This window comes from Triturus cristatus, chromosome 8 (genome assembly GCF_964204655.1).
Source record: "Triturus cristatus chromosome 8, aTriCri1.1, whole genome shotgun sequence".
NCBI lineage: Eukaryota > Metazoa > Chordata > Amphibia > Caudata > Salamandridae > Triturus > Triturus cristatus.
The window spans coordinates 1,242,091,169-1,242,106,956 of record NC_140591.1 but is presented as its reverse complement, the minus strand read 5'-3'; the positions used below and the strand labels follow the sequence as shown (position 1 = coordinate 1,242,106,956).

Below are 15,788 nucleotides of genomic sequence, written 5' to 3'. Positions count from 1 at the left end.
CAGATGATAAGTGTCTCTACTGCTGCTTGAGTACCAAACGAATCTCGCTCAACGGACGCCATAGATTAGTTCACTTTAAATTCCTTAACAGGGTTTACCATATGCCGGAACGGTTACACCGCTATGGACTACGCGAGGGATCCCAGTGCGAAAGATGCGGAGAGCCTATAGCTGATTTCCTTCACGTGACCTGGGCCTGCCCGGGGGTTGCCCGCTTCTGGGGTGATGTATTCATGGAAATTAACCGCATTACGTACATGACAATATCCCCTGACCCGGTTCTTGCCCTACTGGGCCATTCCCAACCACTTCCCAAGAAACACAGACGTCTTGTGGGCATGGCATTTCTTCTAGCGAAGAGATGCGTGGCTCTCTGCTGGCTCCGAGGCCCGACACCTACCTTGGCACAGTGGTCTAGGGATATGCTGTACTGCTGCACTCAAACTGAAAACTACAGCGAGTTATTACCACCCCGCAACAGACCCAAAAACTTCTGGTCCCTATACATGACCAGGAAATCCACTCTGACCACCTCTGATCATGAAAACACCGCTTCTCTGACTGGGGCAGACCGCAATAACCAGGACCCTACCGCGCAATGTTAAACTTATTTTTGACGCTGAACACTCAATCTCTCACGCACCTTCCCTCCTGGGTAGGAACATGTCAGATGAGGGGCTATGGTTCGTTCGGTTGGCGGGACCGATCTTGTGTCTGAATCCCTGGCTGCTTTCTCATTTTTTTCTTTTTTCATAGTATGTATCTATGATGTATGATCATGAACCGCTGCATATGATTATCACCATTTGGACCATGTCAATGTCTCTTTTTCATTGTTTTGTATTATTTTTCTTGTTCCTTTAAAATTCAATAAACATATTAAAAAAATTAAAAAAACATTGGGACTATTTTCAAAGAAATACGAGTTTCAGCTAACTCTATCTTCACCACTGTAGCATGTTCTAGTTTTGAAGACTAAACGATGCTGTGGGCAGTGTGCCTGGGCTGAGACCGAGCTGTACATCAGCTTGCTCTTGTTCCCAATTCGAGCTTGCTCTAATGCCCAATTAGAGTATCACCTCTAGAGGTGTGGCTGCAAATGTCTTTTAACAGGAATTCTATTAAGTATTTATGTTCAGAATCTAGTGAATGAGAAGTCCACCAGGAGTGGTCATAGGGAAGACGTGAGGAAGGCAGTGGTAGAAGAAACAGTGCCAGTGTAGCAGAGAAAGTCCTGTTGAGTATTTCATGAATGACCCGTAAACTACTGATTAAATGGATGCTCATGGCCCTAAGGTCACCATTAGGCTGGTCTTGATGAATGGGTGGCTAAATGCCTTGCTCTATGCCAAGCCTGCAATGCAGGGCTGCGCTAGGGATGAGATAGAGCCCAGTGGAACCAACAGCCATTGGTCTTCTAAAAGGCAGTAGGTGGAAAGACACCTCACCCTATCACTTAGCGCTGGAAACCCATTTATGGTGGGGCCCTGCTCCAGGGAATGGGCCCATTTCTAAGTAGGAATTATGAAGCTATTAGGTTTATGTAGTAACTCAATTTAGGTTGGAGTGAGGGTTTCCACAGCCAGATGTACATTATTAGAGTGCAGGGTTTCATGTATGCTTGTGATTCAGATGTGCGACCTGCGCCATCCAGACAACCAGAGCCTATCCAGAAATATCGCCCTCTATCATTTCCTACACTGAGAGACATTATTTATGGGCACTCTCTGTAGGTTGGAGAGTCTTATAATAAAGACCTGAGTAATGCACGATGCCAGCAGTGTGGCTCTTATTGCACTAGTCATGGTTCCTGCTCCAGGACAACACAGTGAAGGGCCTAGTTGTATACTGTTAGTTTTACTGCTTTGCTGGTTCCTTTACCTTTACGCCATGCCCAGGCACCTTGTGGGCTCACTCGGATACAGGTTTGGGCCTATAATCCTAGGCAGGTAGCCTCGGAGGCTAGGTGTCAGCTCCTCAGTAAAAGGAAATAAGTTACACTGCGAAGGGGACAGATATGACAGGTGACTAAAGGAGACACCCTCCCTCCCATCGAACATGAAAACAGGGTGCAGTCATGCCATCACCAAGGTTTGATAAATGACTTAACAGACAACGGAAGTAGAAAGGGGAAATAACAGTATATCATCACTACAGTTGCTCTTAAGAACAACAAAAGCGTTCAGGTCTTGTAGCACCACCCTCCGGCAAGCTGGCTGACGAGCTCTCACTCACGGCTTATTAACAACGTCGGCAGAAATACGACAAATTAGGTTTCTTTTTTGGATGCCAAACGGACAGTCAACTGCAAACTGAGAGAAAAAGTCGGCACGATCACTGACAGCAGGCAGTAATGACGGAAAGCAGGGCTTCCGTTTACTGTTCAGGGCTGAAGACGAAAGACTTCTTGAGAAACTAAAGCATATCCTGTCAAGCGCTCGGAGCACACAGACAGTGAGAGAGCCGCGCGGCTGTGAAAGTGCAAAGCGGGGGGGGGGGGGGGGGGGGTGTTAAAAAAGAGCATGACTGAAGGGTGCCGGGAGGAAAGCCAGATGGTGGCTGTGCGCCTTGAAAGTGAAAAGCGGGAGGGGAGATAAAAAAGAGCATGACGGAAGGGTGCCACGAGGAAAGCCAGATGACGGCTGTGCGCGCGTAACCGCAAGCTTGAGGTCAGCAAAAGCGTGTGGTCGGACTTTTAAAAGCCCACTTACTAAATTTCTCTCCAGGGCATCGCATGCGCTGGCTCAGGCGAGACCTAAAAACGTTTTAGTTGTCAAATGAGAATGTGTGGAAGTAGGATTTCAGCAAATATTCATAATTTACCATCGCCAAGTAAAGTATTATGAAATGTTTTGATCCTATTATAATAATCGTTTCCATCTCATTTCAGAATTACAGAGAAAGGGCTTTCCTAACGACTGAAATATAATTTTAAATATTTGTACAGTTCATTTACTAGCTATTTGAATGTTGCATGTCCAGCACGATTGTCAAACTTTCCAACATCCTCTAACTTTGCAGTCAGAGAAAGAAAAGTAAACACAAATCTCCAGGATAAAATAGGCAGAACTTTGTAAAAAGACATAGGTTGACATTTGACCTTTGGTTTTAAACACACAGCAAATGGGACAAGATAAAAATAAGATTTTAAGACATCTTTATTGCTCATACACTTTCTGAATGTACAGACACCTGAACTTTGCCAGCTCGAGCTAAACCAGTGCAATCCCTAGCCCTGAAAACATTTGACTCGCTATAGTGAGTGGGCGAGTATATTTCTCGAGACCCGATTTAGTTTTTGTTACCAAAGTTTTGATCCCTATCATCTCTGTGATCTTATACTTGGAGTTGATTTATTTTATATACCGTTACCCATAAAGAACGTTTTTTTTTTCTTCTCAGCATTTATTGAGACTGCTCTTCCGACTTTAGTTATTCCAATCCTGGAGCCATGTGGTCGCTCGGAATGTCTACATATTTTTGTAGATCTGCATTCTGGAATGTTCCAAATCATGCTTTATGGACTCGGTAAGTTAAATAGAGTTCCTAGAGATCCTATAGAAATGTGGTCATCTGCTGTTTAAAATACTTGTTTTTTATTTACTGTAAGATTTATTATTTAAGACATTTTATTGCACATGTTTTACTTACTTTGAGACCTCAATCTTGTATATGTTTGGCCTCCGAGTCCAATATTTGACTACTTGGAGAAATGTGCTCAATTGCTTGAAAATGTCTGCTATTAAAGCAAGTTTAATGGCCCTTTGCATCCCCACATTTTCCAAACCCTTTCAGTTTCTTTAACACTGCTATTAATGCTTTTGTTTGGATTTTCTTGCTGTGATTTTGGTATGATATTATTGTTGCTAATGTGAATGCCGTCCTAGCATTTGCTTAGTCAGAGGATTGGTAGGTTCTTCATTTTTGTTTTTTTCATCTCGTAATTGTAAGAAGTGCCTCAGGAAGTAGAGAGAAGCTCATTCTGAGGAGAGATAATAGATTTCTAACTGGTTGCAATTGCAAAGCGATAAGTACTACATCAACTAATTATTTTTTTTTAATATATTTTAATTTTAATTTTGGTAACAACCAGATTGTTCTTCAAATAGTAACAACAGTTGCATGAAGGACAATTGCACAATACCCAACTACTTGGGTAGCAGAAAGTCCATATGAAAAAGGCAGTACAGTTTGGACAAAGCTCTACAGTACACATTAAATCACCATTGTTTTCTTGTCTAGAGTGTGTTACATTTATGTTGGTTGAGCATGCTGCTCGCGAGTCGTGCAGGGTTCTCTGCTTGCTGAGAGTCCTTTGGCTCCATCTATCAGACCCAGCCCATAGTATTCTGTCCAACTGCCCCATACTCTGTGAAATCTTCGTGGACAGCTCCTACTGTGATGTGTGACCTTCTCCTCTGCTATGTAGAGATCCATCTGTCGCTTCCATTTCTGGATAGTGGGTACTTCTGCTGATCCCCACCGCCTAGCCACATCCCTCTTGGCAACAACCAGACCTAGGGCAGTAAAGATGTGTTGGGGACGTGGAGCGTCTACGTTCACGATTCTAATTGTATATATTTGCGATCTGTTGGGAGAGTGGTCTGCAGGATGTTGCTAAACTCTTCTATAAACTGTGTCCAGTAGACCTTGATGTGAAGGAACCCCCAAAGTGTGTGTATAAAGTTGCCCCTTGCTACCTGGCATCGAAGACATGCCCTGCCCATTGTGTGGAGCCTATATCTGTCATTTTAAACCCTGTGGATGATTTTATACTAGATTAGGTACAGTTGGGACTTAATGCACCCCAGGGAAGTGGCCATTAAGGACGCTTCCCAGTTAGTGTCCACTAGTTCGCCTACATCTCGCTCCCAGCATTCCCGAAGCTCAACAAAATTGTCGGGCTGGTTATTATTCAGTGTCTTATAGGAGAGGGATACCCTGGTCAGCTCTTCTTGTAATAGCCTCCTTTCTAAACGTGCATATTCAGATATCCCCATGCTTATCAATCCTTCTGCTACCCATGCATACCTCAGTTGTGCAGAGAGGGCTATGCTTCCATTATATGAATTGCGCTTTAAAGTCTTAAGTGATATTCTGGGATGTCCGCCCTTCCATATTAACGATATCACTTCCTCATTGATGCTGGTGAATGTGGCCCTAGGAAGTGGATAATAGGTATTCTGGAGGGAATACAATCACTGGGGTAAGGTAATCATTTTCCTAATAACGAGAGGGGGAGTTGCCTCCATCATTCGTTTATGGCGTACTTCTCTATGGGATGTCATACAAATTCTGAGGTTTATAAAACCCTCAGGCACTACCTTCAGGCTTCCTGGTAGTGAAGGCATGTCCTAGGGAGGCCCGGGGGAGAATTCATGGATTTTTCCCAGTTAATATTATATCCCGAATGCCACCCATATCCTTGTAGTATTTGAAATGGGTTTGGGATAGTTATCTTGGATTCAGTTATGTATAAAAGAATATCGTCTGCATAGAGTGAAATCTCGTCTACGTCATCATTCGGGTTAATCCGGAATCCTTCGATTCCAGGGAGATTTTGAATCTTGCATGCCAGGGATTCCACTGTGAGTGCAAAAAGGAAGGAATTGGGAGGACCACCTCCCATTAACCTTTACTGCTGCTGTCGGGTCGTGATATAATACTGCCACCCAATTCCAGAATTTGGTCCCAAATCCAAACTGTATCTATGTTCTAAAAAAGGCCAGTGTACGGCGTCAAATGCTTTCTCTGTGTCAAGCGACAGGAAGGGTTGAGGAGATGTTTGGTCCTTTACTACTGCAATCCATTTGTATGTGCGACGAAGGTTCAACCGTGTGGCATAAAGCCCGGCTGGTCATTGTGGATAAGCGGCATGATAACCTGCAATAAACGTGTTGCCAATAATGTAGCCCAAAATTTGACTTCTGTATTCAATAGCAAGATCGGCCAATATGATTTGCACCTTTCTCTGGGTTTGCCCTCCTTTGGCAGTACCCTTCTCTTCGTCTTCCGGCAGTCTGGGGTGGAGAGCGCCTATTTCGCTCACTTCTTGGTAGAGTCAGGTGGGGTCCCAGGAGAGCCAAGTAACATTTGTAAAATTTGGCGGGGATGCCGTTGGGGCACAGGGTTTTGCCCAACCTTAGTTTAGAGATGGCAGCTTGCACCTCATGGAGCCCGAGGTCGCCTTTCAGTGCCTGCACTGCGTCTGCCCCTAGCACTGGTTTTAGCACGTCGGCCAGATATTGGGCCTTTTTCTGTGGGATCACCAAGGGGGCGTGCTTCATAGAACGACTTGTAATTTTGAGCGAATACTTGGATAATCTGTGCATTGGTATTATGGGTTACCCGGTCATGATAGATAATGGTCCGCATGGATCTGTCGCTCTAGGTTCTCTAGTTTCACATCCCCCTGGTTTTGTTTTCACCAAGACCAGGTTTTGAGCCCTGTCCCTCAGAACAGCCTTATAGGTCTGCCACAGGAATCTGTCCCTTTATTTTCAGCAAAAAAGAATTGAGTATCTACCCTGAGACCCCTTTTCACCTCTCTATCCTGCAGGTCCCAGGCGTTTAATTTCTACCCCATGGCTTAATGTAACAAACTCCCCTTTATCCTCCGACGTAGCCCGACACTGCACCAGTTCAGAATGGACCTCAAGACCGGAGTCTTCGAATGACCCCACCGGAACTGCTCACACAAAATACTTGTTAGTGGTTCGGAGCTCCTCTACTCCTTTCTCAAGGTCTTGCACTAGGTCCTCCACTTCTGAAAGTCTGTTTTATGCCACTGTGACCCTCTTGGAGACATTCTGTATGTCTTATTGCAGAAGTGAGCCCTCTGAACACACTCTTGCCATGGCTGAATAAACTGTAGTAATGTAGCATTGTTTGGCATAGAATGAGTGTCTTCTTCGTTGAGGGGCCCACGACCTTGGTATAGCGTCCCTGACGCCTATCTGGCCCCCTGCGACACCCTGCGGAGGAGCAGGCACTCTGTTCTGGGGCCGAGCACCCCCAGGGAGGGTCCTCTCATCCATCCGGTATTGGAGGGGCACTCAACACCTCTGTGTCAGTGGTGCCAGTGCATGCCTGCGGCCCATCCGGCAAGCTGGTTTTGCCTCTCCAGTCTGCTCCCTGTCCGCAGGTGCCCGCCAGTTGTTTGCGGCGATCCCAAGGCTGGGAACAGTCCACCGGCAATTCAGGATGGCTGCGCCAATATCATCGTTAGCAGAACATAGTTGGATGGCCCTTGTTGAGGTAGGATGGGAGTTGGATCTTTCTTGTTCAGCCGTAGTTCGCGGAGAGTGCGGCTAGCCGGCCAAGTTGTTGGCCACAACCCCTCTAATCACTCGCACAAAGTTATTTTAAACCAGGGCTCAATAGAAAATTCATCTTTGAATAGTGAAAAGTCTAATTTGGGGGGTGAGGAGTGGTGATGCTGTCCATTTGAAAGGCTATCTTTCTGTTGAGCTTCATGCACATATTTTAAAACACATCATATTTGGAGCTTTGTTTCCAGAGTAATCAGCAATATAAGCACTGGATTAAATGTGAAAAGCACTCATGCTATGAAGTACGGGCAAAACAGGAAAAAAAACACAAGAAGATTGACATGCTTGTGACTTATCAAGTGAGTTCTCGGGGAATCTTGTTTCAAGTAACTTGGGCAAACTTTAGGTTCTGTTTTAGCCTCTGTCTACACACCAGTGCTTAATTTGAGCCGGTGGTTGCCCTGGAGGCCAGCAGTATTTCTTTTTGCGGACCGACACTTATTTTTTGGCATCCGGCATTAAGCAAGCGAGGGAAAAACACACAAAGCGGAAAGCCAGAGAAAGAAGGTAAACTCGTTGCAAAGAGAAAAGCTGGAGCCTGCAAAGTGAGCTAAAGAGGCAAGGAATGTCTGGCAGAGATAAATGGAGGCATGAGGTGGTTTTAAGGAGATGCAGACTTAGTATTTGTCGTTCATTGCATCATCTGTGGGCTTCTCAGCAGAGCTTCAGGCACCAACACTCCTATTTAACCAGTTAAGTAATGCACAATATAAACCACAGAGTAAGAACCCTGCTAATAGAAATGAATTATATATAGGCCCCTCCTATCAACATATCAGACTGTGAGTGAAAAGCAGGATCAGATTTAGAAGCACCTGGACTCTGTCGCAGTAGTGGAAAGAAAGATGAGCTCTGTTAAAATTGGAGCATATACATTGGAGGATACAGCCAAAATATTTAACAAGGATCTCAAGATTGTTACTAATAGAATTGATGAGCAGAAGTAATACACCCAGAAACAGCATTTGTATTTTGAGGCAAAACACACTAATCTCTTGACCCCAGAATAAATTCTGGAGATAACCCAAGGCCAATATGTGTGTATATTTTGAGATATAGACATGATGACACCATATTAAGGGTTGTCATGGAAGGTGATGAGCTAAGAATTATGAGAATTGTAAGTCTCATTTACCCATATAAAACTGCCTTTTATAGCCCAATAGGCTAAAACTGTAAAAATATAATTTGTATTGGAAAAAAGCCAACCAAAGTAAATAGTTCTAAAAAGTGAATGCATCTGTACAAATGTGCCCTTTTCGACACGATCGTGTTTTCACTTTCGTCTGCACAAAGACACGTTGCCTTGAGTGGCAGTTTGTATGAGCTCAGTGTGGGGGCCCTTAGGGTGGCATAAATTGTACTGCCACCCTTGGGGACCCTCTTTAGTACCTCTGGCCCTAGGTACCAGGGGTACCATTTACTAGGGACTTTCAGAAGGTACCAAAGGTATTGCCAATTGGGAGTAACAATTGTACGGTTTTGGGAAAGAGATCTGTCCCTGGGGGCTGTTTAGCAGGAACCCAGTGTACTTCCAGTTGAAATCACATCAAACACCAGGCAAAAAGTGGGGGTGACCATGTTGAAAACGTCACTTTCCTACACAACCCCCTCTCAAACGAAAGAGGATGAGACTAACCATTCCCAAGAGCGTCTTCATCTTCTAAGTGGAAGAACCTGGAAAGGCATAGTCATGGTCAGCCCCGGTCGGTGTTCCAGTGTAAAGTCCATACATTGTAGGGAGATGGACCACCTTAACAGTCTGAGATTTTCGCCTTTGATTTTCATCAGCAATCTGAGAGGCTTGTGGTCAGTTTGAACAAGGAAGTAAGAGCTAAACCAGTATGGCCTCAATGTTTTTTGGGTGCAAGCCATAGCAAAGGCTTCCCTCTGTATGGCAATCCAACGCTGCTCTCTGTGGAGTAACCTCCTGCTAATGAAAGCAACAGGTGGATTATGGCCACCGTCATTGGTTAGGGATATGACCACACCTGTCCCATGGTCAGAGGCATCTGTCTGCACTATGAACTGCTTTGAATAATCTGGTTTTAGAATGGGTGCTGAGCACGTTGCTTCCTTCAGAGTGTCAAAAGCCTTTTGACAGCTCACTGTCCAGTTTACTTTCTTAGGCATTTTCTAGGATGTCATTTCTGTGAGGGTGTCCACATAACACCCATACCCCATTACAAACCTCCTGTAATGCCCAGTCAAACCAAGGAACACCATGACCCGAGTCTGGGTGGTTGGAGCTAACCAGCTCACAATTGTCTGGATCTAGGGTTGCAAGTGTTGAACTTGGCCTCCACCCGCCAGGTGGCCCAAGTATACAACGAAGCCTTGTCCTATCTGGCACTTGTTTTCCTTCAAAGTGAGATCTGCATTACAGAGAGCCTCCAGGACCTTACCAAGGTGGATCAGGTGATCCTGCTAAGGGGAGGTAAAGACAGCAATATCGTTGATAAACTGCACTAAACTCCAGTCCGGCTAGGACTTTGTTCACCAACCTTTGGATGGTGGCAGGGACATTCCTTAATACAAAGGGTATAACAGTGAACTGATAATACCCACCTGGGGTTGAGAATGCAAATTTATCTTTTGCTGCCTGTACTCTGATGTCAAATCAAAAGTACTTGCAAACTCGGCAGCCCATGTCAGTCAATTCGTCAGCCGTAGGAGTAGGGTTTGTATCTGTCGTGGTTACTGCACTGAAGCCCCAGTATTCCACAGAAAACCTCAACTCCGGTTTACCTCCGTGGCTATTCAGTTTTGGGACTAAGACAACAGTGTCGGCACAGGGGTTCTCAGAGGGTTCAATGACTTCCAATTCCAGCATCTTACTTACTTCACATGTGATGCTGTCTTTGACTTTATCAGACTGCCTGTGGATTTCATTTTTGACAGGTAGGCTGGCTATCCCCAGTATCCATGTCGGGAGTACACCAGCTTGTCTGGCCAGTGGGTGAAAGAGAAGAACTCAGAATACTGTTGCAGGACTTGCCTGTAGTCAGCCTGCTGTTGGGCAGAGAGGGAGTCTGAAAAGACCACTGCCTCAACTGAACCATCTTTAGGTTTGTGAGAGAAGCTCGGGGAGAGGTTCACTCTCTTCCTCACGATTATCAGTGAGCATCAGCATGTCCACCTCAGCCCTGTCGTGAGAGAGTTTAAGGTGGCTCACATGGATTACCCTTGTGGGGTTCCTGCAAGTGCCAAGGTCTACCAAATAGGCAGCTTCTCTTTTTCTTTTTTGTTAGGGTAGGGCTCACTCCATTTGTTCTAGAGGGCCCTCCAAACTCCAAAACCCACACCTTCCGCTATAGTTGGAACTCCATCAGTGCAGTCTTCTGATCATACCAGAGGTTCTGGAGCTCTTGGCAGGCCTTGAGGTTTTTAGATGCTTTTTCCATGTACTTTGCCATCCTCCAACATAGGCCAAGCATATAGTCCACTATGTCTGGCTTAGGCTCTTTGAGAGGTCACATTGTGCCTTTCTTCACCAGACACAATGGTCCCCTTACAGGATGTCCAAACAGAAGTCCTAAGGGGGGAAAACCTACTCCCTTCTGTGGCAATTCTCTGTAGGCAAAATGCAGGCATGGCAGCAAGACATCCCATCTCCTTCTGAGTTTTTCAGGGAGTCCCATGATCGTGCCTTTCAAGGTTTTGTTGAATATCTAAACTATTTATTTGTGGGAGATATGGGGTGGTGAATTTTTAAGTCACTCCACATTCAGCCCACATGCGTTTCAGGTAGCCAGACATTGAGTTTTTTACCTCTCTCTGACACCACTTCCTTAGTGAAACCCACCCTGGTAAAGATACCAATGAGAGACTAAGCCACTGCAGGAGCACTAGTGGTCCTAGAGGATATTGCTTCAAGGTATCAGGTGGTGTGATCCACCACAACCAGTATAAATCTGTTCCCTGATGCAGTTGAGAGGTCTAGGGGACAAACCACATCAACCCCTACCCTTTCAAAGGGAACCCCAATCACTGGAAGTGGTGTTAAGAGGGCTTTTGGGCAGCCACCTGCTTAGACATTGGCTTGGTAGGTGGCACAGGAGTTGCAAAACTCCTTCACGTTCCGGAACATACTTGGCCAGCAGAAGTGGCTAACTAACCTGCCCCAAGTTTTGGCCTTGGCAAAATGCCCAGCTAAGGGGATGTCATGATCCAAACTGACAGGAACTCTCTATATATCTGAGGCACTACCACTGTCCTAGAGGCACCAGTGCTGGGGTCACTGGCCTCGAGTCCCACCTCCCAATAAGTTCTGTGGGAGCTACAGACATCTCCTGTTTCCTGAACAGCAGCTTGTTGTCTCAAGCTTTCAAGAGTGGGACAGACCCTCTGTCCTTGGCACAGATCTTCCCTAGAGGCTCACCCTGGGTCCAGGAGCTCAGCTGTGTAAGGCCCAAGTTCCTGGGGCTCAGCTCCCTCTGGGACTGACAGGTCCTCTCCCTGAGAAGGGGGGACCTGAGCTTGGGTCAGTAGAGAATCTGTTTTCCCAGACTTCTTGCCTTTTTTCTTGAAGGGTTGGCCCATTATTCTAAACTCCTACTCGTTTTTTCATCCTGGGTGTTGCACGGACTCTGGTTTCCACACACACCCTTTCAAGTATACCCAGCATAGCTGCGTGGGCTTTTCTTTTGACTTCAGCTCATGCTGAGGACTCCAGATCATTGCCTAGCAGACTTCTACAGGAATTGCAGAGGATACCACCACCTTCTTTTAGTCTTTAACACCCCCCCTTTCTAAGGACACCATCGCCATGGGATGGACCTTAGCCTGATTATCATTCAGATTCTTTGTTTATGATTTATCCAAGTTTATGCTAGGATGGTGTTGTCAGAACAAGATTACTTGCCCTTGCTTTTTAATTTCTGTTGCCAAGTTAAATGCGTACGTATATGCAATATTTTATTCACGATGTTACATTGCTAGGTTACAGTTCATCTGGAGGATACTGTGCATGACGTATTCAGTGGTAATGAGCAATTGGAGGGACACTGAGGCCCCCATATCTCGGATCAGGACAGAGTCCTGGGAGTTTGCGCAGGGCCTTTTCACGGAATGTCCTGGGCTAATTTTTTTGTCTTAAAACAGTCCAGTATCTCTGATAGTTGGGATTGGTTGGTGGGGGAAGGGGCTTAAGAAGAATATTTTTGGGTGTTTTCTTTTTGTGAGCAATACCAGTAATGTTGACGAGCTTAAGCAGGTGCACAGAACTGGGTACAATTTACATTTGCTTGGTGTCCAGTAATTGGAATTGGGGTTTCCTGTAGCCTAGGGAGGACTTTTTATTTCTTTTTTAAACTTATCCATTAGTTGGTCCATTGTCAGATTCTGTTTATGGCGGTGTGAGCACAAACCCCTTTATTATATCTGGAAGAAGTTTTTTGCACTTTTGCCTTTAATCAGCCAACATTATTATAGGTTTTGCCTATGTCGTATGATTGCTGTTCTTGAAGATTGGCTCTTCAGCAACCCCTCAAATCCGGGAAGCTACATAGGGTCAAAGTTGTATTGTTACCTGAGGCCAACCTGATTGATTTTAGAACAGAATTGGCCAAGAATTGAATTACAACTAGATACTTCTCTTAATTCTCTGCATATTTACCATGTTTTGTCATTTTGACACATGGATGCCTATCTTTATAACTCTTAACAGCTGGGCACGTTTCCTGTTAATTAAAGAGGTCAGTTGACTACACTAACTTAAATAATGTATTTTCCAAATTACTAATCTCTGTTTCCCGAGTTATAAAAATGTGTGTTAACTTGAGAATGTACTACTAGAATGTAGACAGGAGTATCTGCCTAATTCAGTTAATTGTATGCTGAGATTCTGTTTTGGGAATTGTTTTGACCCAATAATAGTCTTATTGTTTTATAACATTGGAGCCTAATAGTTTATAAAATAATTGACAACAGATATTTTTCCAGATCAGCCAACACTTGATGACGTTGAGAAGTCTATCAATGATGATATGAAGCGCATCATTCCTTGGCTTCAGCAGCTCAAGTAAGTTATTTGGGGAAAAATAAATTATATAGGCCAAGGAAAAAGTGGTACAGATAGACTTTACAATGTGTGGTACCAAACCCCACTGTATAGTGTGATGAGCTAGGACCTATTACCTTTTGCCTCACTGCCTTCTGAATCTGAAACATGTTTTTTCGTAGGCTATTTCTAGCTGATTGCTATTGCCTCCCTTGTTGATTAAACAACTTAAAAAAAATATAGAACACTGTTTACCAATGTGTGGTTTCAGATCCAAAAGTGATTCTTAAATCTGTTCAGTTGGATTACCCATTGAATAAGAATATGCAACTTGCCATGGTTCTTGTCATCTTATTGTCGACAATAGTTCCACACCATGCCCTTAAAGAGCTCTCAGCTGTGCTTTATCGATCGTAAGTGACTGTTTGCTTCTGTGAAACCTGTTCTCTGGGGCCTAAAGACCTGAGGGACAACAGGACAATTGTTCTAACAATTATTGTATCCAGTAAGTGACACCTCAGGAACCAGACACTGCTGTGATCTAACTGAATTCCGAGAATGCCAGTTTTACGCATTGCTTCTTTGGGGTCTCCAGTGGTGAGGCACGCTAAGCCTATTCTGGTGTAGTGTGGAGATCTAAGGGTTACATGTACAAAGCTTAGTGTTTGCGATTACCAAATGGCAAGCTTTTGCGATTCGGTGTTTGGTAATCGCAGACACTCGTGTACAAAAGTGTGTTTTACACGTTTTGTGATTCCCACTGGGTCATAAATAGACCTACCTGATGAATAATAATGAGGTCATCAGACCACCATGTCTATGATTGCTTTTAAATAAAGTAATATTCTTTTTTTAACGCAGCCGATGCGTTTAAAAAGCAAAAAAAAAATAGAAACGTTTAAGTTTCATTTTTAGGTCTCACCTAGCGACGCAGCGAGATCTATTGTTGTTGACTTGCTTTGGAAGGGGGACAGGACATGTGCACAAAGTATTGCAATTGTGTACACGTTCGTGAACGCGTATGACGGCGTTACATTAACTTGCAGGAGAGGAGATGTGCACGCGTATGGCTCACGGCGTTATCACAACACCTGCTCGCACCATACGCGTGCACATCTCATGGTGCCTGGACAGCCCATGTGCGCCTTACAGACATGTCTCACCGGGGCTCAGCAAGTAGACAAAATTGCCCCCATGATGGAGCAGCCCTCTCTCTGGCGGGTCCGCTAAGAGAATGGGCGCCGGCAATGCACAGAGAGGGGTTTTAATGCCCCTGTTCACTCCTGGGGCCCCTTTTCAACCAGAATGGCACCCAGATACTGAGGAGGAGGACTGGGAGTGGTCAGGTGACCCTCTAGCTGACCAGGAAAGTGAACATGACTGGAGAAAGGAACTGGGGGATGCCAGTGGTTTGGAAACCTCGCTTGACCTTGGCATGTTGTCTCCTTCCATGGCTACGGAGGAGGGAGCGTCATATGCAGTGGTATTGTGTAGGCCGGCCTAGGCTCTCAACCTCAAGCTTCCTTCAGTGGCGGTCAGGACTAACCTCCTGACAGAGGTGCTTCAAGCGGCCGGGAGCTCTTCGGAGCCCTTGCTTCCGTTTAAGGAGGCCCTCACCGACGTCCTTTTGGGCACATGGTCCAGGCCCAACACAGGGGCTCCCGTGGACAGTATAATCGCCTGACGCCGGCTCCAGGCGACGCCACTTTCCTTTCCCAACACCCCACCCCGGAGAGCTTGGTGGTCCAATCCTCCACCTCCAAAAGCGCTTTCCCTACCGCTCCACCGGAAAGGGACTCAGGGCAATGGCCACGTTGTTGGGCCTCTCCAACCGCCCTGCGCAGTCTGCTTTTCGCCCCTTTCGTGGCTATGGAAGGGGTGCCCCGCTACATCCTGCCCAGAGCCACAGGCCGCAGCAAGTTGCCCAACCTTTGCGCAGCCGGGGATGTGGATACAACCATCGTTATTCCGGGGGCCAGCGGGCGGGCCAGTCCACCAACCTTCCCTCTGCAGCAGCCTCCTAGTCCGACCTTTCAGGCCCATCAAACTCCAGTGGGCGGCAGGATCCGCCATCACCTCCCCCACTGGCTCAACATCATGTCGGACAGGTGGGTTTTGCAGATAGTCCCTCTCCTTTGAGACTACCCCTCCAGCCATGCCACTAAGATACCACCGCATATCGGAGTATTTTCTGGCCCTTATCCATCAGGAAGTTACAGCTCTCTTGGCCAAGGGAGACATCAAGCACGTTCCTGTCCCAGAAGTAGGTTGTGGTTGTTACTCGCACTACTTTCTGGTCCCCAAGAAGGACAAGGGCCTGCATCCTATCTTGGATCTCAGGAACGTCAACTGCTTCCTCCGGAAGGAAAAGTCTTGTCTGCCCTTGACCCAGAAGACTGGATGGTAGCATTGGACTTGCAGGACGCTTATTCTCACATCCCTGTCCTGCCGGCCCA

General features: G+C 45.7%; 1 protein-coding gene across 2 annotated transcripts in view; it reads left to right on the top strand.

Moving 5' to 3' along the window:
* MED14 (mediator complex subunit 14) overlaps positions 1 to 15,788 on the top strand; it is a 1,045,467-nt gene that overhangs the window by 252,322 nt on the left and 777,357 nt on the right. For both annotated transcript variants that reach the window (XM_085622933.1, XM_085622932.1), the window contains exons 11-12: positions 3,403 to 3,528; positions 13,275 to 13,353. In XM_085622933.1, coding sequence (XP_085479059.1) covers positions 3,403 to 3,528; positions 13,275 to 13,353 — 205 coding nt within the window. The remainder of the gene's footprint in view (positions 1 to 3,402; positions 3,529 to 13,274; positions 13,354 to 15,788) is intronic.